General features: G+C 36.8%; 1 protein-coding gene across 3 annotated transcripts in view; it reads left to right on the top strand.

The window, feature by feature from the left end:
* LOC132114723 (zinc finger protein GLIS1-like) overlaps nucleotides 1-24,907 on the top strand; it is an 83,535-nt gene that overhangs the window by 38,968 nt on the left and 19,660 nt on the right. For 2 of the 3 annotated variants that reach the window (XM_059523003.1, XM_059523001.1), the window contains exons 5-8: nucleotides 9,172-9,333; nucleotides 13,450-13,560; nucleotides 15,021-15,189; nucleotides 21,974-22,130. In XM_059523003.1, the coding sequence (XP_059378986.1) occupies nucleotides 9,172-9,333; nucleotides 13,450-13,560; nucleotides 15,021-15,189; nucleotides 21,974-22,130 (599 nt within the window). The remainder of the gene's footprint in view (nucleotides 1-9,171; nucleotides 9,334-13,449; nucleotides 13,561-15,020; nucleotides 15,190-21,973; nucleotides 22,131-24,907) is intronic. The other variant, XM_059523002.1, reaches the window with a different exon arrangement.

The raw sequence follows: 24,907 nt of genomic DNA, 5'->3' as shown, positions 1-24,907 counted from the left end.
CAAACCAACCCAGTTAATACACAGCCACATAACTGGAGACTTCATGGTGCCCCTCTAGCCCAAAACCACGTCTCATCTGTGGTCTGTACAGAGCCCAAAACTAAGTGTGGGAGGCTTGTGCCAGCTTCTCTCTTACAAACTTATGGGCTGTGATAGCGTTCTGTCTCATTTGTTATCTGCTGTCACAGATTGATGTAACTAGAGCAACATCTTCACCAAAAACCTGTTCCCGTAAACCTTTAACCACAGCCTCGGTTATGGGTGTGGATTTGGGGGTGCAGTAAAAATGTGGAGCTCTGGAAAGAAACTGTTTCTCAAGTGGGGTGTAATATAGAGATCTGGCAGGACGTGGTGCACTTTACTGCTGACTCACAGCTGGATTCAACTGGCCAGTTAGAGCTCTCCCCATGAAACTATTTATTCCCCGCCAGAAGAGCTGTCCTCAAAGCACTTGTCCCTAGATTTATTTCAGCTTTTGGTATGGAAGTATGGCTCAGAAACAGGCATGCTCAAAAATGAAAGTAAAGACAATTATAATAACAGTTTCCAAAAAAAAAAAAAAAAATTTATGCAGTACTACTGCTTTCAGCATTAAAAACTATAAAAACAAGGTAATAAATGTTTCTTGAGCATCAAATCAGCATATTAGAATGATTTCTGAAGGATTATGCGACACTGAAGACTGGAGTAATGACTGCTGAATATTCAGCTTTAACATCAAATAAATAAATTACATTTTAAAAGATTAAACTTGAAATTATATATATATATATATATATATATATATATATAAATCTTAAAGAACACAAACTTTGGCAGACAGTATTATACAAAACAATTTATATAGCTTTTTTTTTTTTTACATCAGTTCATGCACTCTGTGGAAATCAAACCCATGACCTTGGTGTCGTGGCTCCGACAGAAATCTTTCCATATGAAAGTGTCTTCTTTCTTTGTGCTTGTGAGTTTCATCGAGATAACATGTGGCTTGTTATTGTGTGCAGCTCAATGATGTGGATTCCCAAAGATCAGTAACACAGACATATAACTCTTGTTTTGTTCATTTTGGTGAAAAACTGCCAAATCCTTTTTTTTTTCCATTTTATTTTTAAACAATGATTTCATTCCTTCACTAAAGGTATCATGATACCGTCTGATATATTCTATCGGACCTCAATTCTCATGTCTCATCTGTTCACCCCTTAAATTTGAAATTTAAAATGACAGGTTTGTGAAGCTAGAAAGGATTCAGTTTCTTAATGGAGTTGAATGTGACCATAAAGAAACGCTCCAAATCTCTGTATAATGTCCAGCCATTGTTTCCACAGTAGTGAAAAATTAAGAAAATAGCACGTTCTATGGCTCCTTGAAGACTGGATATTATCCTCTTCAAAGCTTAAATACAACCAGAACAAGTGACACGGATGAGCCAAATTCATATTTCAGCATAGAAAAACCAAGAATTAGATTAGGCCATGCACAATTTAATACAAAGATGGAAAATGGATATTAACATTGAAAAAACACTGCTCTGTAATACCGTCTCGCTTGGAAATACCAAGAGGGGATTGAGTGCCAGCCCCAGACTCATATTACTGCTAAGGTAAAGAAGTGTGTAATGAGAAATTTCAAGTTAAATACTCCATAAATATGAAAACGTTTACTGTGGAATATCACAGAACAGTGAGGCTTTGTTATTTGGGTCTATTTCTATTTTTCTAGTTATTGGTTGTGTGAGATATTTTAAGTAAAATAGAATTTTAGATATTTTATTTTCACAAGTTTGTAATAATCTTGTTTTTTTTTCTTTGAATTTTATTTTTATAATAACTTGGTCTGTATGATTAATACATTTGAATTTATTACTGCCCCTGATTTGAGTTATTGATTTTGAGTTGTTCGAATGACAATTGGATATACATTTTATTTTAGTGATTTCAGAATAGTTTATATTGTTTACCCCTTTTCCCCTTTGTTGCACTGTTACATTTTCATTTCATAATGACTTAGCCTTTGTACGTATTACTCATTATTTATTTTCAGTGCAAAAAACTCTGTCTCATATTCCACTGTGATTCAGCGAGATTTAATGTGGAGTCATACTGTATGACGTATCAATATCAATAATGTGTTCCGTGCTGAAATAACACCTGATAAATTGCCCTTTCGCTGCACCTTTGAGCAGAAAATAACAAAACAAGAGAGTCCTTGAAGGGGAAAACGCAACAATCAGTCTCCCAAAAGGCAACAACGCAAGCACTCTCGACTGTAGTTGAATTTCATCACATTTCTGGATAGTCTAAATGCTCTGTATCTCAATCCAATTGTGCTAGATGTCACTTGACTCTTCTACAGCATCAACCAAACACTTTTAACATTTATCATGCCATGTTGACCTACTGTCCAGTTGAATAGTTTTGTTTGGTTCATGAATCTGGCGTTTCACTTGGCAGGTGCAAGGCACTCTTGGATGTTTTTTTGTTGTCAGGTTGAGATATAGAGTAGCTTAGAGAGAGGGCATAAGACAGAGCCAGCTGTGTCAACTCTATGTTATGCCAACAAGGTGGAGGGTGGAAAGAAAAGGCAAGAGAAAGACAGTTGGTCAGAAAAGTTTATAGTCCTATAGTCATATAATGAGACATGCTGTGAAATTTGGGCTTTTTTGGTATTTAGCCTAGAATTCAGACGATGTTAGACCCTGATGAAGTATGGCATGACCCTGACAGACAGTTTTTTTTTTTAAATAAAGAGCTCATGTGTGAATTTGTGTCAATTAAGTTCAGCAAGCATAATTCCAATCCATAAATCGAATATAAAAGAAAACTCACACTCCATTATATTAAAAGCGAAGTTTCTGAGCAATTAAAGTCTAAGTATCTGTCACGGTCCCCCTTTGTTGTGCCACCGCTGCTGGGAACTGAACACTAGCAGGTGTCAGAGAGTAGATGGGGACTGATGGCCGTTAATGGACGCTGCGATCAATCTGCGTCAAACGCTGGATTTGCCCTTCTGCAGGCATGAACTGACTGCATATATCATGTTGATATCGGTGTCCTGGTTCATGTTGCACGAAACGGTGAGATAATTGATGGCTCGTGGTATTGTAAAGGCATAAGGGTGACTGTGATACTCTCTAATTAGCCATTAGAGATACTTAGAACAGAGAGAGTGAGAGGCCGGTTACTGGAGTGATAGATTGTGCTTGGTGTCTATCAGCGCTTTGAGAGCTTCCTCAGTAAGGAATGAGAAACTGAAAACACTGTTTGGCTTCTCTGTGTTCGGTTTAACAAAATAAATACACATGTTAAATACATTTTACATTATAGTTAATGGTGTCAGATCTTTAGTAAAGTAGGATGTGAGAAGATTCCCTACTTAACAACAGTGTGTATAGATCAGTGGTATATACTATTAATGACTATAGCATGTGCATATATTATTAAGAGAAATAGATGGAAACCTTTGCTAATTTAGTTTTTATATCACAAATTTTAAAAGGGCCTATCATGCAACTATAATGGGATAAACTTATCCCGAATTTGATGGATATGTACCATATAAATGTGTGCCTGTGTTTGTAAATTATAATTTTCACTAATGTAAAAGACTAAAGCAAATATGTTGTGTACATTTATGCATTTTGACTATTTAGTTTAATTCAAATTTAATAACAGAATCCAATTAGATATAGCTATTGTTCAAAATGTTTGGGTGAGTAATATTTGTAATGTTTTCAAAAGAAGATTCTTATGCTTTTTACACAATTACAATAAAAACAGTCTTATAAAATATGATTTTAATGTATAATAGCTTTTTTCTATTAATATATTTAAAAATGTAATTTATATCTGTGATGAGAAAGTTGATTTTTTTAGCATCCTTTACTCCAGCTATCAGCTATCCAGCTATCCAGGTGCTGCTTAATGAAGTGCTGAAAGTGTTGTTGTTTTTTTCTTGATTCTTTGATGAACAGAACGATAAAATTAATTTAATTAGTGCTGGGCAATTAATAATCACGATTATTCGCATCCCAAATAATAATGTCATGGCAACAGACTGATTTAGACTAAATTATTCCACACAATTTGGCCTGTATCTGATTCATTGAATTTTTAAATCGTAATTTCATGAATTATAGTGATTATTTAAAATTTTATAAATATAGAGGTTCACTCATAGAGAAGATCCAACATCTTCACATTGTTTCAATAGAATCTGGCATAAAAATAAAAAAATCCATTCCGTACAACGTCAACTATTTCAAAATCAGAATGGATTGTCTTGGTATGAAGCCTGAAACATGGCCATGCATTTCAGAAGGGTGCTTAGAGGTATAAAGATTACTTTTACTACACTAATCTGTTTTCAGGATGTTTAAGTAAGCATGCCACCTAGTCATAAATTCAGATTACTGCAGCAGGTGAGGGACGCCAGAGAAAGTTCATGCTGGAGTTACAGGTTAAAGGCTTTTAGAAAGGAAGGGAACATGTAGAAGCAACAGTTTTCCTGGAAGAGGACCTTCACCTGTCTAAATCGGAATCTATTCTTAGGTCAAAAGAAGATCACAGCTAGTTTTGTTGGACAGTATGTCTCCTGGCTGTTAACACTTTGACGGTGTGCCCCAGAACGACACTGGGTTAAGTGCTCCCATGAAGACCCATATGTTTACTGCTTGTTCTTGTTCAGGATTCCCACATGTAGCATAGACTGCTAATGCCCGACTTCCATAGAGACGAGGTCAGAATCCATAATACACCTTCAGTTCAATTTCCCTCAAAAACGTTGCTCAGAGTGGGGTGGGGGGTGCGTAATGACTGTGCGAGAGGCCCAATTTAGTCATCATAAGTTGCTTCCTGTGAAGGTCCCATCTACATTCTACATGGGTTTCAATCTGGTTTAACCAGTTGCATGAGAGCAAAAAAGGCTGTTCGGAGCAATTTTGCTAGTCATTTACATGACTACTTCCTCCACTGGTTTATCGGCCAAGCCTTCGATCTCATCTGGACAACATTTGTCAGCTGAGGATTTGTGTAGACATCACATCAGGTATAAATCAAATGTTTTGAAATTTGAAAGTAACGGACGAAAGAGCAACAAGGAAAAATGAAAGATCCGTGAGAATAATTGAATGTGTATTCACATCAGTTTCATTCTGACGTTTTTCTAAAAAATAAATAAATAAATAAAGCGAGAGAGTAAAATTAACCAGATCTTTGATTCATATTAGGCCTCCTATTAGTAACAGATGAAGTTGGCTGCTAAAACGAGTGGCGTTTGGATGTGGAAATGATATGTGTAAACTATGTAATGCGAATGTTTTAGCTAAGCTGTGTTTAATTTTGTACGCTGATGAAGTGCATGAGAAACCTGTCTCCCCTTAGCTGTCTCATTGAATCATATGGATATAATTTCATCCATTTGCGTTTTTCTGCTCTTTGCTGTGGTTGCCATGGGGCATTTGGAAACAGGCAGATTAAAGGCACATGTTCGCTTTCGCCTGTAGTTTTTAGCCACTCCATCTGAGCTCCGCTGTTCTCCGTGCTGAAAAACGTGTCGGCGGTTTCTCTTTTACAGGTCACAGTCACTCCAGGCACTCAGTGGTAAACCTCGTATCACCTCTCATTCTCCAACAGGAACCAGAATGATTTTGTACAAGTTCTGATCACAGAACATCGGCGTAACCTGCAGACAGACCCCGTACTGCATATCTGAGAGCGCTGAGGCAATTTGGATGTCACAAAGAAATTACAGAAAATGTGTCAGGGTGTTAGAAATGTTATGGTGCTTATTAAAATTTGCCTTTCTGCCTACTAATTACGAGTAATAATGTATTTAATGCTTGTTAGTTGCTCAAAGATTTGAATGCCAGAAAAAATGCATGCCTGAGGGAAGGTGAGATTGGTAGTTACAGTGTAATGGGAAAATATGTTTTTTGTTTCGGAGCACCTCCGAATGTTAACGGGAACAGCAGTGGACCTTTGACTCCTTGGGAAAGGATGTGGCCCGAATGCAATTCCCATAATAAGCATATTTTCTCTTCCTCTCAATCCTTTTTTCTCTATCAGAGCTCAGGGTGACGTCATCAAGCGATAAGACGTAGCCTTATTTTTACTTGAAAATGTGCCATAATGGCTGGATTGTGTTCTACAGGCATTTAAGGGTATCAATGAACTTTTTTTTCCTTCCGAGTTCTTGTGTACATTAAGGGCTTTTAGCTGCCTGATGCCTCGTTGGACATTTTTGGCCTCAATCATGCTTCATTTCCCATATAGTCATCAGGTTAGGGTCGAGGTGCCTTCGCCAGTCTGCATGGCCCACAATCATCCATGATTGGCTGTGCGGCCCTGACAAAAATATCAGCCGAACTGTCACTCTGTGTGTATACAGCAGATCCAGAGGCCCGCTTCGGAAAGATGGCGTCAAATGACTAACTATCATCCACTTTTGATGGTTATCACTCTGTTTACCCTCACACGGGCCTTCAGAGGGGAAAGCTAAACATGTTTATGGCAATTAATGTGATTAGCGGGCTAAACTGATTTTACAAATAAAATCAAAGGGTAGTGGAGACTTGGGAGCTGTTATGGTTGGTTTAAAAATGCAACGTACAGTATATTCAGTGTGTTTGGAGTCTCACTCTTCTCTTTGATTTTTATGATAAACGTCTGTGTGTAACTCAGAAACTATAAATTCTCTGGTTAACATTTGGGGATGTTTTGATAGATGTTGACGTCAGCTGTAAAACCAGATGCATTAGAATTATTTGGAAAATAATGTTCTGTGCTTGGCAAATACAGATGCATTTTTGTGCTATCAAGAGAATGTTGTGTTCTAGAAAAATTAGAAAACAAATGCCAGATATATGCAAAAGCAGCGAGACAATGAAAGACGTGAGAAGTGAGAAAGAAATTCTTCCCATTCATGTGGATTAAACTCTGGCAGATTGCTGTGTTTGTATGGCATCTCAGAATGCATAGCTGTGTTTGTAAGGTATCCCAGAATGCTTTGCACTTCGCTTCATTGGCAGCCGATCCTCATGTTAATGGCGGGCTTTACACGATTAGCAAGATTCTCTCTGCAGACCCATAAATTCAATTTAGCCTGAAATTTGTCTTACGTTATAGAAAGCATTGAAAGAATGATTATTTCCCCTGTACATAAATACACACATTTTAGGACATAAATAATCACAGTGTTTGTTTTGAAAAAAAAAAAATTCTAGACATATTTTAGGAGTCAGTATGGGGCATATATCTCAAGCTTGTCTGGATTTCAGAAACTTTATTAAATTCTGTGTTGTGGGTATGTTCATGACAGTTTTCATGCTGTGAAATAATACAAGCGCACATTGACATTGTGAGGTTTGAACGTCCAAAAGCCCCAAGCAAATGTGTCTCAACCACTGTTTTGCTCCATTGTGTGAGCTGATGAAATTAATGTGTAGAAGTCCATGGCCAGTTATTTGGATTGATATTCCCCAGAAAAATATGCAATTAATTCAACTTCAACTACTTGACATAAGAACTCCAATAAAACTTTGTTTTGTAGATAAATTCTATTTCATGTAATATATAAACTTTTATTTACTTTTATAAAAGATTGAGTAGAAAAGTTTATAAAAGTTTGATTTATCGATGTTTGTACTAAAGAACTTTTGGCACTTTTGAGTTTGGACACATTAAATGAATCAAAAGTGAATGCAATTATTTTTCAATTCATAATGCTGCAAAAAAATTATATTAAAAATAAATGTGGTTATTTTGAACTTTCTGTTCATCAAAGACTCCTGAAAAAATGTATCACAGTTTCCATAAAAATATTAAGCAGCATTTTAGCATAATAAGAAATCCTGAGCACCATATTATTATCATTATCATTAGGATCATGTGACACTAAATACTGGAGTAATAAATGATGAAAATTCAGCTTTGCCATCCTAAGAATACAAATCCTAAGTACAAACAATTAAATAACATTTACACACTTAATTTGACACCTAATTTGACAAAATTAAAGCTCCTTGGGAAAATTAACTTTTGAAAAACAAACAAACAAACAAAACCTTGATGCAAACTATTTGTTATCATTAAAACTTTCACTTTCACAAAGAGTATAACTTTCACACACTAAATATTTTAATTGTTTATGATTATTTCATTATTATCATAGTTTTACACATTATAATTTTTTATGGATTTGAATTATTATTATTATTATTATTATTATTATTATTGTTATTATTATTATTATTATTATTATTATTATTTTATTTTAATATTAATAGCATTAATAGCTGGGCCTCATAGCAAAGCATGGTGCAATATTTCATTTATGCAGAACCTAAGTTGACTTTTTCTACCAAAAATGCAAAAGCAAAGTTTTGTCTGTGTGTGTAAATGTGTGTGAAACTGTAACTGGCTGATGTTTTTTCTTGTTTCCACATTCTTTTAATATACCATATAAGAATTTTGCACACACAAATACACTGTATATTCCAGGTCACTCAATATATCCCAACCGTGGCAGTCTAAGGTTTCGCCCCGTATTAAATGGCCTAGCCTCAATAGAAAGCCTTTTGCGAGTGATTGAAGGAGGCCAGAGCCCGAATGTTGTTCTGAGGGCCCATTAGAAGAATGGAAAGCTCTTTCCTTCAGTGAAACTGGAGCTGTGATAGAAGGGGGCCTCAGTTAGAGGTCAGTGGACAATATAGAGCAAAACTGCCATGTCAGGTTTCACGCTCTCTGACACCTCCGTAATCTGCCACCCTGTACTATCCGTGACTCCTGATTGGAGGGCTGTTGACATTTTGGGGGTGGAGCTAAGAGATTGTATAGGATGTATGAGGGCCTTAAATTACAAGACAGCATGTATTATCAGTACATCCAGTGCCTCATTACACAGATGCCTTGGAGATAGATTGCAGAGGATCATCCTGTAATGACTGTCTATGGTACGCACTTCTGAGTGATTCTGATTGGCCAGACCAGTGATGACATGAAAAATGACATGAAAAGCTAATCTGAATTGCTTTTCCACATTCATATGTTAACCTGGTAGCTTTGTTCACATTCATCAACAAAGGCAAGGCCTAGTAAACCATCATCCTTCAAAAAAGCTGGCATTTCTGTAAAACACTTGTTGATGTTTACTGCTGTCATCTCTCTCCCTCAGTTTGAAGGGTGTGACAAAGCGTTCTCACGGCTGGAGAATCTGAAGATTCACTTGCGGAGTCACACAGGAGAGAAGCCGTACCTGTGCCAGCATCCGGGCTGTCAGAAAGCATTCAGCAACTCCAGCGACAGGGCAAAGCACCAGCGCACACATCTGGACACAGTGAGTACATTAATACAACCCACCCTAACCTTTATGTCATACATGAAACTCAAAGGAAGTGCCTCAAAAGACAAGAAAACAAAAACTGCTCTTTACTGACATCATCCTAAATATAGAAATTAGCAGGGTTGGGGAAACACAAACTAATGGCCTAGTTTCACTAAATGCTTGATACATTTAAGTGTGGCAGTAGTTTTCATTGGAAAAACTGTGAATCATTTTAGGGAGACTTTGTCTCTTAAACAGTCCTACTATGTAGTCTGTCCCACATGGAAGGAACCTATATGTGGATATATATGCGCATATATGAAACCTATAGGCAGTGTATATGCACATATATGCTGCATATATGCACATATATGATAATATATATGCTGCAAATATGCGCATATATGCTGCATATATGCATATATATACTGCATATATGCTGCATATATGCATATATATGCCACATATAGGCAAAATTGAGGTGCATATATGTGCATATACAGGAAATATAGGTCTCCTGTATTGCTTCTTCATATCCACATATAAGCCCTATATATACAAGATATGTCTTCTATATAGCTAATGGCAGGATCTGGTCATTTTGTAGCTCATATCCCACTTTTGACTGTCATACATGATGCCTAGCTTATATTTTCTATTATCAAGGCAAAAACTAAGAAAAAAATTATGCAAGAACTTATATATGTGCGAACGTGAAATTGGTATCACATGTAATTGGCATGTTATGGAATTTAACTATGGCAATATATTAACATGATATACAGAGCCGGACAGTAACGGAGTACATTTACTTGAGTACAGTACAATTTTGAGGGATCTGTACTTTACTCGAGTATCATTTTTGGGGAGTACTCATGACTTTACTCAAGTATATTTGAGAGGCAAATATTGTACTCTTTACTCCGCTACATTTCTATCCATAACCGTAAGTACCCGTTACTTCTTCGGCCCCGTCCACACGGAGACAGATCCCCGATCTTTTTTTCCCCTTATCTCAGGAAATATCCGGGTCCACACGAAACCGATGTAGTATACATGCCAGACCAGCATGTGGCGCTGTAATTCTGCCACAGAGATACACTTAAAACGGAGAAGAAGACATGGATTTGGCGATAAAACATGCGTGTGCTACACAAACGAATATGGAACAATACATTTATTAATCCGTGTTAATGTTAGCGTTCAGTGTTTGTTCATGTTTTTGTTGCTGTTACGTGATGTAGTGGTGTTTGACTAGGGGCGAGACGTGGGCTGATGACGCCATATTTTCAGAAAATGTACGGATTCGCCGTCCAGACGAAACGCAAAGACGAAACGCAAAGGTGGCGTTTTCAAATATATCCACTCTGGGACCCGGTTTCAAAACATCGGTTTCACTCTTCCAAAACGCCAGATCCGTGTGGACGAAAATGCCTATCCGCTAAAAAATTTGTGCGCCGAAAAAAAAGAAAAGAAAAAAAATCTCGGACACCCTATCAAACGTCATTGGATAGTGCAGGAAGGAAGAGGAGGCGGAGGAGGAGGAGGATGATGAGGCGCGTCATGACAGACCTTCAAAGAATAATAAAGATAATTTTTTGTTGTTTTTTGTGTTATTTTTGTTCTTGTACTATTTGATTGTTCTTGTAAATACATAATGTACATTTCTATATTTTGGACTTTTATTTATATTGCCTAGCAGGTTTTTTTGTCTTATTTTTGTTCTTGTACTATATTTTTAGTTTTGTACTATTTGATTGATCTTGAGTAAATTAATAATGTACATTTCTACATTTTGGACTTTTATTTATGTTGCCTAGCAGCTATGGATTTTAATTTTACTATTATTATAATTTTTTTGTTCAAATGGTTAGTTTCTTTCTTAATGGTTAATCTTTCATTCTAGTGAATCAGTTTTAGACAAGTTATATTAACAAAAAGTCTGTGCATAACATTTTAGATATGTTTTAGTGGAATTTTTCGTTAAATGCTGCCGTTCTTCAGCATTTTCAAAAATATATAATTTATGGAGTATTATATGTATATTTTTCTTCATTTCCTTCTCTTTTTTTGCCAGAAAATATATTTCTAATTAGTATTTTTAAAAGATATTGCCCCCTTACGTAGGTAGTTAGTAGCTTTTAGTGTATGCCAACTAAGATTTTCCAGGCTACATTTTAACTTTTGTTCCCTCCCTTTAACAAAATTAAAACCATGGGTGATTAAAGGGCCTTCAAGTTCAGAGCAAAAATCCCAAGTACAGTGAATCACTTAAGTCCCCAACCAAATGGACCTTACAAACACACCCATAAATGTGCTGTTTGCTAACTTTCTTTGACCCAAGTTAATTTTGCGTGCACAAAACAGGCATAAGGTTATGTCTCTATGCATAAGGAAAGCATAAGGTTATGTCTCTATGGTTTGAAGAGGGAAAACTCATTATATCATACGTTGTTTAACACCATGCTCCGTTTGTGATAGCAACGACACATGGCAGAGAGAGATAGAAAAAGAAACAGAGAGAGAGGCAGGCACATCTTGCATCCCACTCCAACAATGTGAGGAAAAATAAAAGTCAGGGAAAACTTGAGTTAGTAATTCCTCACTAACTGGCAGAACCCCATGCTGTATCACCTCGCAGTACAGCTCCAGCGCTGCGCTACCTCCACACTGCCATGGCCAATTAGCCCCCCGTCTCCAGATGCCCAGCGTTGCACATTAACTCGCCTATGCGTCCTGTCACAGCCTTCCCACACGCCTTATATACAGTGAAAAAATCACTCCGACTGTAATCATATTTATTCTTGACGGCCTTTTTTCTTTTTTCCATTCCTAAGCTTTCTAGTTTTCTGTTTTCAGTGCGTATACATGGCAGGGAGATTATATGGAATTGCACAGAACGAGGGAAGGTAGGAAAAGAGAGCTAATAAAGGAAGCCTATCCACTTTCACTTTAATGACTGCCTCTTTTTTTAGAAAAAAAAAACAGCAGTGTAAAATGCATGGGAGAAAATCACCACTACATGTTTTGGACAGAGAGAATGTTTCAGTAAAGTTTACCAATGAGAATCACGGGTACCATGATATATATCTTAAAATGTACATTTAAATATTTCAACACTAATAAAATGTGGGGCAGTCGTGACCTAATGGTTTGAGAGTCAAACTTGTAGCCCGAAAGTTGTGGGTTCAAGTCTCATGTCCGACAGGAATGGGGGGAGCGAATAACCAGCACTCTCTTCCACCCTCAATATGGGTTACCATACTTGGCCACACTTAATTTAATGTAACTTAAAAAAATAAAAGCAAAGTAATATAAAACTGGCACAGTAGTTTGTAATACCTGTAAACAAGTAAATTAAGTTTTTGTACAGTACTTGTATGTCTGTCTGACATTTACCAAATGATCTATATTCTTCTTTTCTTCTTCCTATGTCCTCTCAGCTTAAAGGTAGGATACTCTCTTTCCTCTTGAACTTTGAATATTTATAAACACTCGAAATAAACAGTTATCGCACTCGTGTTTGTCCATTTACACGCAGTTTGAAAGTGTAAATTTTAAGGATTACAGTTTGTTGTTGTTGTTGTCTGATTTAACACAAATCTAAATAAAGAACAAATTTGCATATTTGACACCTGTACTAGTAACGTAGAAATAATTAATTTTAACGATTTTTAATTGTTTTTAATTAATTAATTAATTAATTAATTTGTTGATTTTCAGCTTTTCAAATTCAATTTATTTATAAATGTAAGATTTATATAAAATTTTCCATCCCAGATTTGAAATGTAGACATTTAATAAATTTTTATGTTTTATATTTAGAAATTTGAAGCAGAAGTAATGACTATATATAGACTTTTTTTTAAAAACACATTTAATTTGGTAGTTCCAAATAGTTGCTTGTCTAAAATGTGATGTATATTTAGTTTCCATGTCTGTTCATAAATGTTGTGCACCATATTTAACGTCTCTTATAAATTATAATTATAGCCACTCAATTATAAATGTCGTTGTAATGTATTGATTAATGTTTTTGTGTCCATAGAAGTGTGTTTCTGTGTCCTCTTTGTGGCTGAACTGCATATAATTTTGATTCTCAGACTCATTGTGTATTTTCCATTTCAGAAACCATATGCATGTCAGATCCCAGGCTGCACTAAACGCTACACAGACCCCAGTTCCCTGCGCAAACATGTGAAGATCCACTCTGCCAAAGAGCAGCAGGTGCGTAGGAAGGTAAGGATAAAAACATAAATTCATAATATCAATCTCTCTTTTTAAAAAAATTATATTTACAAATCATCTCATCAACACATCAGAGTCCAATTAGATCTTTGGCTCTTGCCATTGGCCTTTAGAAACATTTGTAGTCTAAATTTTTCATGGTCAATTTTGTCTTTTTCATGGCTTGGTGCAGTTGGTTCTACTTAGGGTTCTTTGAAAATCATTTCCCCAACAATAGATCAAGTCTGACCACATTTCAGCATCTACATGGTGAAGAGTGCATTCCTCATTAAAGTGGGTAATTATAAGCAGAATAGCCTCATTGTTGCACTAGTCTAAATGACAGTTGACTGATGCGTTCTTCTTGCTTGCCGTTGTAAGCAGAAACACATGTGAGCGTGTACTATTGTTAATAAGCTGTGCAGCGCTATACCCCAGTGGCCAGATGTTGGGGGCCGATGTCAAACAAACTCTCCCACTCCATCTATCGCGAGCGACGCCTGTTATAGCATGCTGCAGCAAAGCACCAAAACCTTTGACGAATGGCTGGGAGTTTTGCACAAAGATCTCAACCGAAAAACGTGCGGTTTGTGCTCTTTTGCAATATCCAAGAACTGCAGCCAGTTTGTGTGTAATTAAAACGTGTTTGTTTTTTATCTAATTCACAAGTTTGTGAGTTTTATTTATGAAAATCTTAATTGCAGTGGAATTAAAATGACATAACACATTCAAGTTGCATGTCATGGCTCATTTCGGCTATTTTTATTGTGATGGATCGTCTCCAGATTCAGTCCACTCATCACAAATTCATGTGACTGAAGATAATTTTCCAGTTAAACATAATTCCATGCTACAATCTGAGTTTTCAAAGTCAGGCCTAAACACATATGACTCCCCTAACTCTAAACAAATGACGCATATAATGCATGATTACTGCCAGAACTCAGATTTTGTTGCTTTTTGAAGGGAAAAATCAGCCTTGCATGCTCACCCGCAAAAGAGACCCCTTCACATCTCTGTAGCCGGTAACGTGACATCCCAACCTGTACTCAGGGCGATGGATGTGTATGTGGGGTATGTCTTTCCCCTCATCTACTCATGTTTCCAATCAAGGGTTCCTGTTTGCAGTGAAAAATCGTTCCTCTCCAAGCCTGTCATTTCCTTTGCTGGCTGATGTGGGATGTCACCACAGACTTATGTGTTTTTTTTTCTATTATTATTTAAGACTTTTGTTTGGGCCCAGTCCATTTTAAACAAGTGTTACTCCCCTCATTTATTTTATTTTATTTTATTTTACGCCATAACTCTGTGGAACAGAGATTTATTTTTTTATGTGCATTCCTCCTTTCAACATGTATGTACAGTATGTATGTATGTATGTATTTATGTATGTATGTATATATATATATATATATATATATATATATATATATATAAATTTTATTAAAATTGGTTATCTTTTTGATTGACAGCTAAGGGCCTGCCCCCACTTAGAATCAGATGCTCTGAGCGAATGTCTGTCAATCCAGCATCTGCATGACTCTGCCCCTTCCCAGCATCCCCACTGCCCTGCCACCTCTCAGCACTCTCTGAATGGGAAGGAAGGTCGTTCCCCAGCACTTGGGCAGGAGATATTCACAGGTACGGCTAATTTATCCTCTGTATGCACTTTCTTTTGACAGTAATGTGAAGTGGATGAGGTATAAAAAGTAATCGGATGGAAAAGAGGGATGGATATTTCATTTCAATCATAGATTATAATTGTAATTTGTGGCATTCACTATTATTTTTGCACATACCATGATTATTAAACTTGAGTGTAGCTCTGTTTGTACTATGAACACTATGATGTGTCAAGTGGCTTGTTACTATAATGCTGATTCCCAATTTACCTACTTATTCTATGCCCTGAAAATATGTACTCTTTTAGTGAAGAAAATGTACATTGTTTAGAAGAAAAGAATGCAAGCTTTGAGACACACTAATTGATCATAGTCATGTCTTTAACAAACCATTCTATCACTTAATTTTGTGCATTCTGTCACTGTTTAAACTGCCTTTGTTTTGTTTTAATTTAATTTCCTACCGTATTGGAGATATCAATCAACAATTACCCTTACACACCTCTAGGTGATTGGTAGGTGTGTAGGAAAAACTAGCAAAAAACAAGTCCAGCATCAAAACCAAAAAGAATCAATCCCGCACACTATAGGTAATTGAATTGAATCACATATGTCTGATGAAGGTCATAGGACTGAAACATTTTGAGTGAATAAATCTGTTTTTGATACATTTGCAAGTACATATAGTATGCAGGATTATTGAAATAATCCTAATAATACTATCTGAAATGTTTAAATAATTGCATAAATGATTCCAAAGATTATGTTGACTGTAATTTTATACTTTAACTTGTGTGATTAACTGGTGTTTTCCAAACCTTGAGAGAAATGATTGTATATCTTGGTCTATAGAATCCATTTCTGCTTGTTTTTGTAGGAGTATATGTGGTGTCTAATTTATGTATCCTGGGATGTTTTGTAGAGATGAGTAGAGGATTGTTCCCTCCATCCTAGAATGTACCAAAACCCAGATGTGTTGAAGTGTACATTCACTTGCAGAACCATTTATGTGATCCAAAACCAATAAGCTACGATTTAACAGCTTAAATGGACATGACAGAATAAAGGGAATTGTAATGTTATGAAGACCATATGTTATGATAATATCACAAACAGCTGCAGTGCACGATTTGCGTTAGATGTGAATTTTCCCATGCTACTTCCAATGTTATGCAATTCACTGTAAATTGGACCTAGAGGACCCTTACCTTAAAATACCCAGCTATGACTCATAACTCTTTGATTTAGAGAGGGAGGTTAAGGTTTTGCATGTTTTGTATTTTGTTTGTTTTGCATAAGTTTAACCACAGTAGTTTTGGTACTCCCTATAAGTAATTTTTCTTGCTCTTTTGTTTGTTCTTATCATAATGCTGAACATACTGTCAGAAGAGGAGATTTCATAAAAAGGCAAAACCTAGAATTCCTAGAAAAATGAAAATTCTGTTATCATTTACAAACATTTATGTCATCCCGAACCTTATCTCTTTAATGGAAAGCAAAAGGAAACTTTATGAAAATTGTATTGCTTTCTTTTTCTTTGCAATTAAAATGAATGGGGACTGAAGCATTCAGGCTTCAAAAAAGATATCATTAAAGTATCATAAATGTGATCCATGTGACTACATTCTGGTCTTCTGAAACCAGATTTTATGTGAACAACAGACGGAAATGTTAGTTTTTATTTACTGATAATCTTTATTTACTGATAAATGCAACATCCATCAACCATCTACATAAACGTATAATAATAAATTATACAAAAAAATATTAATTAAATAAATAAAAATAAAAATAATCATCATTAATATTATTATTATTATCATTTATTATTTCCTTTAATATCATTTTAATTTTACAGTGAAATATTGTTTTTATATCATTATATTATTTAATTATTATTTTATATTATTACTTTTTTATATATATTATTTTGTTTAATATTTTTATTTAATAATACTAACCACAACAATAATTATTGTTATGATTATTATTACTACTAAATCAAATATCAAACAAAGTTAATATATTAAATAATTTTTTGTCATTTTGTTATATCACAAGCTTTTTTTCATCACATTTTAAATTGCAATTAATGTCAGAAAAATCAAAATTTTTCATCTCCAAAAAAAAACAAAATATATAGTTAACTGTGGAAGAAAATAAGTGTGACGAGTCTTCCGGATGAATATGAAGGTTCCCACTGTAATAATAAAACCTTCATATTCATCCGGAAGAAGGAGGCGGGAACCGGCGGACAATCAAACAAAGACTTTAATAACAAAATAAACACAAAACAGCGCATCAGCCCCTCCTGGACGACTGATGCGCACAAATAAAAACCAAAACATAAATTAAAGCCCAGGCCTGGTCCTCTCTCGTCCTTCACTGTCGTCGCTCCAGTTTTATATCCTTCCATCTCCTCCGTGGGACTCGAGACCGGTGGTGGGTCGCAGGTGTCGCTCATTTCCAATCACTCCACCGGCCTCGCTCGTTCCCACATCCCTCGGCCCCGCCCCACTCGTCACAATAAGTTATACAGGTTTTGAATGATATGAGAGTAATGTGTTCACACTTGGAAAGTTTGGTTTCTTTAAAACAAATCCTGGTGCGATTGCTCTGTTATTTGAATAAGTTTGAATGCTTCCATGTTTTGACACATTTCATAAGCTCTTCACAATTTCTCAGCCGGTAAAAGTATCGTCATATGTACGCACATACAATGAGTGCATTTAGCCCTATACACAGGATTGTTTTGAATGTTCAGCAAGTTATGTTGCAAAATATAAAAAGCCCCTTGTTTTAGTTTTTTATCTTAAGGATTTTTGTGTGAACTATTCTTTTAAGAGCAAAAATTCAGGCAGGAGAGAGGTAGAACAGACTCTAAATGTTCGTGTGAGAGTAATTTGAAGGGCAGTTGCAGAACTCCCCATCATTAAAGCATCCTTGTACAAAACACACTTCGCACTGCAACAGCCTAAATCGCCTCAAACGTGTGCCAGGGAAAAATAGATGTCCTGGCTTACACAGTCTCTCTCATTTGCTCGGTTCAAAGAGAATAAGTTGTTGCTTCAGTGTGCAAATGTCTTTAGCCTGAAGGACCTGTTATGTTACTGTGGCTGTTTGTTCTTGTTTAGACGAGAAGTAGTGGTTAGGTCAGGCCAAGATGCCTGCATTTAATGTTCCTGATGTTTCTCCCTCTCCCTATGCTTTGTTCTGTGGCCAGTAGAAAAAGAAAAGCAAAGTGGAGAGTGGGTACCTCTATCATTGTGTAATTTGCACGTATAAAGTGTGTTCTAGTCCTGTGTTCTGCCTTTGTGGATGTTTGCATGTGGCTGCTCCATACAATGTTGTGCAGTCTCTGTGGCTGCTTGAACATATGCTGATCATGTCATAATTATTTATTGTGATATGGTTAGTTATGGATTCTTCAACAGTAATTTCTTATCATCTATTTATCTGTCTGTCTGTCTTTCTGTCTGTCTATCATTTTATCTATAATATCAAATACTGTTTAAGAATTGTGGGATACATACAGTACAGACCAAAGGTTTGGACACACCTTCTCATTCAAAGAGTTTTCTTTATTTTCATGACTATGAAAATTGTAGAGTCACACTGAAGGCATCAAGGGCTATTTGACCAAGAAGGAGAGTGATGGGGTGCTGCGCCAGATGACCTGGCCTCCACAGTCACCGGACCTGAACCCAATCGAGATGGTTTAGGGGTGAGCTGGACCGCAGACAGAAGGCAAAAGGTCCAACAAGTGCTAAGCATCTCTCGGGGAACTCCTTCAAGACTGTTGGAAGACCATTTCAGGTGACTACAGTTGTGGCCAAAAGTTTTGAGAATTACATAAATATTAGTTTTCAAAATGTTTGCTGCTAAACTGCTTTTAGATCTTTGTTTCAGTTGTTTCTGTGATGTACTGAAATATAATTACAAGCACTTCATACGTTTCAAAGGCTTTTATCGACAATTACATGACATTTATGCAAAGAGTCAGTATTTGCAGTGTTGGCCCTTCTTTTTCAGGGCCTCTGCAATTCGACTGGGCATGCTCTCAATCAACTTCTGGGCCAAATCCTGAGTGATAGCAACCCATTCTTTCATAATCACTTCTTGGAGTTTGTCAGAATTAGTGGGTTTTTGTTTGTCCACCCGCCTCTTGAGGATTGACCACAAGTTCTCAATGGGATTAAGATCTGGGGAGTTTCCAGGGCATGGACCCAAAATTTCAACATTCTGGTCCCCGAGCCACTTAGTTATCACTTTTGCCTTATGGCACGGTGCTCCATCGTGCTGGAAAATGCATTGTTCTTCACCAAACTGTTGTTGGATTGTTGGAAGAAGTTGCTGTTGGAGGGTGTTTTGGTACCATTCGTTATTCATGGCTGTGTTTTTGGGCAGAATTGTGAGTGAGCCCACTCCCTTGGATGAGAAGCAACCCCACACATGAATGGTGTCAGGATGCTTTACTGTTGGCATGACACAGGACTGATAGTAGCGCTCACCTTTTCTTCTCCGGACAAGCCTTTTTCCAGATGCCCCAAACAATCGGAAAGGGGCTTCATCGGAGAATATGACTTTGCCCCAGTCCTCAGCAGTCCATTCACTATACTTTCTGCAGAAGATCAATCTGTCCCTGATGTTTTTTTGGAAAGAAGTGGCTTCTTTGCTGCCCTTCTTGACACCAGGCCATCTTCCAGAAGTCTTCGCCTCACTGTGCGTGCAGATGCGCTCACACCTGCCTGCTGCCATTCCTGAGCAAGCTCTGCACTGGTGGCACTCCGATCCCGCAGCTGAATCCTCTTTAGGAGACGATCCTGGCGCTTGCTGGACTTTCTTGGACACCCTGAAGCCTTCTTTACAAGAATTGAACCTCTTTCTTTGAAGTTCTTGATGATCCTATAAATTGTTGATTTAGGTGCAATCTTAGTAGCCACAATATCCTTGCCTGTGAAGCCATTTTTATGCAACGCAATGATGGCTGCACGCGTTTCTTTGCAGGTCACCATGGTTAACAATGGAAGAACAATGATTTCAAGCATCACCCTCCTTTTAACATGTCAAGTCTGCCATTCTAACCCAATCAGCCTGACATAATTATCTCCAGCCTTGTGCTCGTCAACATTCTCACCTGAGTTAACAAGACGATTACGTATTAAGTTAATTTTCATGGCAAAGAAGGACTATGCAATTCATCTGATCACTCTTCATAACATTCTGGAGTATATGCAAATTGCTATTATAAAAACTTAAGCAGCAACTTTTCCAATTTCCAATGTTTATGTAATTCTCAAAACTTTTGGCCACGATTGTACCTCTTGAAGCTCATCAAGAGAATGCCAAGAGTGTGCAAAGCAGTAATCAAAGCAAAAGGTGGCTACTTTGAAGAACCTAGAATTTGACATATTTTCAGTTGTTTCACACTTTTTTGTTATGTATATTATTCCATATATAATTCCACGTGTTAATTCATAGTTTTGATGCCTTCAGTGTGAATCTACAATTTTCATAGTCATGAAAATAAAGAAAACTCTTTGAATGAGAAGGTGTGTCCAAACTTTTGGTCTGTACTATATATACATACATATATATATATATATATATATATATATATATATATATATATATATATATATATATATATATATATATTCTTGAAATTTAATTGATATGTATACATAACTTTTTCAGAAATATAAGTGCATTTGTGTGACAGAAAAAAAAATAGCTTAAAGCATTTTTACAAGTTGTTTATAATTTGAATTCAATCTTGTATTAATTATTAAAGATGTGTATTAATGAATATACTGATTATTTAGAAATTCACAGTCACTCTCAGCCTTTAGAGTCTGATTCTGCCTCCTGGTGCACCTCCCCCCCTCTCTCCAGCAGATAACAACTAAAGCAATCATGGCCATTACATGTTGAATGCTTCCCAGTCTGGTAGCAGATGTTAGGGCTAAAGGAGAAAGCATTTAAAGACTTTGATTGATGATTTCGGGTAATGAATCAAGTTTGTAACCAGTTCAGAAAACTGTCAGATGGGCCCCACTTTTTCACCATAAAGCAGATGAAGAGGAGCACAAACAAGAGGGGTGCTGGGACGGGCCGCTGACGACTGTCAGTGCACAGTCGTCCCTCCAGAGGGCTTCTGGGAAAACAATTACTGGGCAAATTCAGAGGAACACATTAACAGCCGGAGCAACCAGGAAGAGTGTCCGCCTGTCAGTCTCTCAGGCTGCACAAGAAGCCTGGGGACGGCAGAAGCCCCTTTACGGAACAAGCAGCTATCAATTTCTTCTGGCCTGGTTTGCTTTAATAGTGGGATGACATTTGGAGCAGTTGGAGCTGATCTACCCTGTTTTTTCCATTATAAACTGTGGATGAAGTTGATACATCTGCTGTTTTTTGCTTCAAGGTTATGTGTCCCTGGCTAAAGATACTGTTCCTTTCATTTCAATACAAGTAGCTTCAAGTAGATCTGTCTATACTTACCAGTTCTGCCATTCCATTAAAATTGAACTGATCTTTCAAAGATGTTACATTCAAAACTGAAACAGTCAATCAAATCCATTCTGCATAGCAACATAAATCATTTACGGTAAATTGCTAACAGCAACTAACAGGAACATTTAATTTCATCCAAAAGGGCCTTGGTGAGTTTGTGTTGTCATAACAAGCGCTTGTTGCCATTAAGGGCTGTTTTGTGGGGATTTAATTTGGTCAATGTGCTGTTCTTGAGGGCTCCTTGAGGTTTATCAGGCATGTTTTGCACATTAGTTTTGTTTGTGTTCCAGGCCTGTACGCCGGCTCCAGCTCAACACACAATGGAGCCCCACTTGAGTTGCTCTCTTCTGGACCTGACCTGCCCCCCAGGCAGCCCCGCCTGGACCACGACATCGGCAGCCCCCACCATCTCTCCCCGTTGTCTGTCCTCGAGAACACCCGAGAAGGGTGAGTACCTAACCCACTAAGCGTCACATTTACTCCCAGTTGCTCTAACATACACACAAGTTGAATGAGATCAATGTAGATGATGTCAGAATGGATGAAGTCCATCACAGTAACAGATATCACTGTAGTCATAGTTACACACATTGGCTCTGTTCGGCTGAGTGAGCTGTGACAGAAAGGCTGTTACAGTATATCTCTGAAAGACATCTCCTTTTGACCAAAGTTGACACTGCATGGATCCTTTGAGGAAAAGGCAATCCTGCAATATGCTCAGTGAACAATCTGAGATGTCTGACAAAGTGAGAAATAAATTATGATGAAATGTTATATTTTAGTCTAATTAAAAAGTCTATAATGATTCACTCAGTAGTCACTTGTTTCATCCTGAATGAATCATTGCTTTTGAATTGAGTGAATTTGACTCATTCATCATCATCATTCTCTCTGGAGTGCCTGAATTGAGGGCAGCATACTACTCTTACTGTTTTATAGTACAAATACTAAGCAGTATACTGAATTCATCCACTGTTTTTGTAGGAATCGGTTAAGTTAATGATTCATTTATTGACTCTTAAAGATTGTTATTTGTTTTAGTCTATCTGAGTACTAATCACTGAGTATATTATTAATTGACTCACTTAAAAAGATTTTCGTGTTTTTGAGTGAATCAGTTGATTTGCTCTTAAAGACTGGGCCACTTTTTTCTTTCTGGAATGAATCATTGGCTGAATTCAGAATAGTGTACTAGCATACTATAAGTATTTTATGCCATATGAAGATGTAGTACAAATAGTAAGTAGTATGCTAGTATGTTTTATTTTTCTGAATTCAGACACTGTTTTGATCAATTTCTGAATAAATCTGTATTTTGAACGAATCATTGAGTAAATGTTTAATTTAAATTTTGAACTAATTGCTTGAGGGAATTATTTATTGACTCATAAAGACAGTCACTTGTTTAATTTCTGAATCAGTGTTTTTGAATTAGTTCATTGACTCACTTATTTGTTGCCACCTACTGGTACTATGTTACCAGCAGAAACGGTCACTAAAAATACACCTGAATAATAATAATTTATTTTAAAACCTAATAACTATGAAAAGCACCTACCCATTACTTGATGTCATCAAAATGCTTCGGAATAACTAGTCACATCCAGGATCTTGTTACTATTGCATTGCTCCAGGTTTTTCTTATAACAGGAGATTTTCTTTGGTAATGTGTTTCGTCTAATGTGTTTTTCACTGTGTGTGAGAACCATATTGATTTAGGGGCCTGGATTTATTTACCATGCAAAGCACCACCGGCAGATTTTTCCCTTGTCCACACAGAACGTTTGTTTGAATTGTAACACGCTCCTAAAACACACACCCTACGATGCATTTGTTGCTTGCGGCTGCGCTCTTCTCTTGTTCTGGCTTCAGTGTGTATTTATCCAGCAAATCTAGATTAAACCAATGTCCCCCTAACACAACATAAACAAACTCTATGCTCTTGGTTTCAGTTTTGAGGTGTCAGTGCTGTGTAATTAAAGCAAGACTGCGTTCCCAAAAAGTGTACCTCTGTTCCTCTCTGTCCTCAAGTTGTGTTTAGTGTTATGGAATGCTCAGAGGAGGAATACAATGAAGACTAATATGTCCCTAACAGGATTGAAGCATGTTTCCCATTAAAAACCATGATTTCCCTCTGGACCAGCCAAGTCCAGAGCTGCAAATCCAATGTGTCATCAAGACGCGAAGTGTGTATAGTGACAAACAGAGATGCTGGAAATGAGAAAGAGAAAAGGAGAGAAAATAGATCTGTACTTTTAAAGCATCAGATTTAAATGGGATTTTCCTGTTCTTTATCATAGCTAAATGAAAGCAAATGTGCAGTGTTAAGTAAATGAACCAATTTCACCCACATCTTGAGAATGGAAACTAATTCAAGAGCTTGTAAACAATGAGTGAAACAATAATGAGCTGTGCAACTCTTTCTAGTTCTCTTGTTCTTTTTCTCTTCCTGTTTGCTCAACTGGTAGAGCATTGCACCAAGGTTTTGGGTCTGATTCCCAGGGGGGGAAAAAAACATGTATAGGGCTACTTAGAATGCATTGTTAATGTGTGTAAATATTTCTTTAGCCTGAAATTTGAATCAAAATGACGTTTTCGTTAGCATAGGCCCATTGGATACGTCAATTTCTAGCAAAAAATACTCCAACATCCATGAAATCTGCCCAGGCAGCAGTGAGTTGTCATGTTCTTTAAAATCTTTTTGGAAGGTAAGCTGTTTTTCCAGGTCGCAGAAAGAATGTAGAAAACGCTCAAGAAAATTAGCAAGCCATTTTAAAGCTCCACAAACAATTACTACTACTTGGAGAGGAATGAAAGCTGAACGAAAACAGCTCAGGGAATTCGCATGGAACTCTATATGCTATTGCACTGAAGGTCACAATGACATATTCAAGTGTACAGAGGACTCTGCTTTTCACCGATGCTGAAGGTTTAAGTCTGTGAAAACGTAAGATTATACATACCCTTCACACAAAGCATGAGATGAAGGTGGACGTGAACCTTTTTGGCAAGTAATGAGTATATCTGGAACTTGAAACATAATAGTGTTTTATCCACCTTGTAAGTCAAGTGTCAGCTGTAATATTATAACTTCCCCATACAGTCGTTAAGAAAATGTCCATCTTCTTATTTTCGGAAGTCATTAGAGCTGGGGTTCCCAACCAAAGATGTATACACATACATAGCATGCTTTATGCCATCCGTCCAATGCTGCATCTCTGGCA

Source organism: Carassius carassius, chromosome 34 (genome assembly GCF_963082965.1).
Source record: "Carassius carassius chromosome 34, fCarCar2.1, whole genome shotgun sequence".
NCBI classification, from domain to species: domain Eukaryota; kingdom Metazoa; phylum Chordata; class Actinopteri; order Cypriniformes; family Cyprinidae; genus Carassius; species Carassius carassius.
Note: the sequence above shows the minus strand (reverse complement) of the source record. Positions and strands in the feature narration are given on the sequence as shown.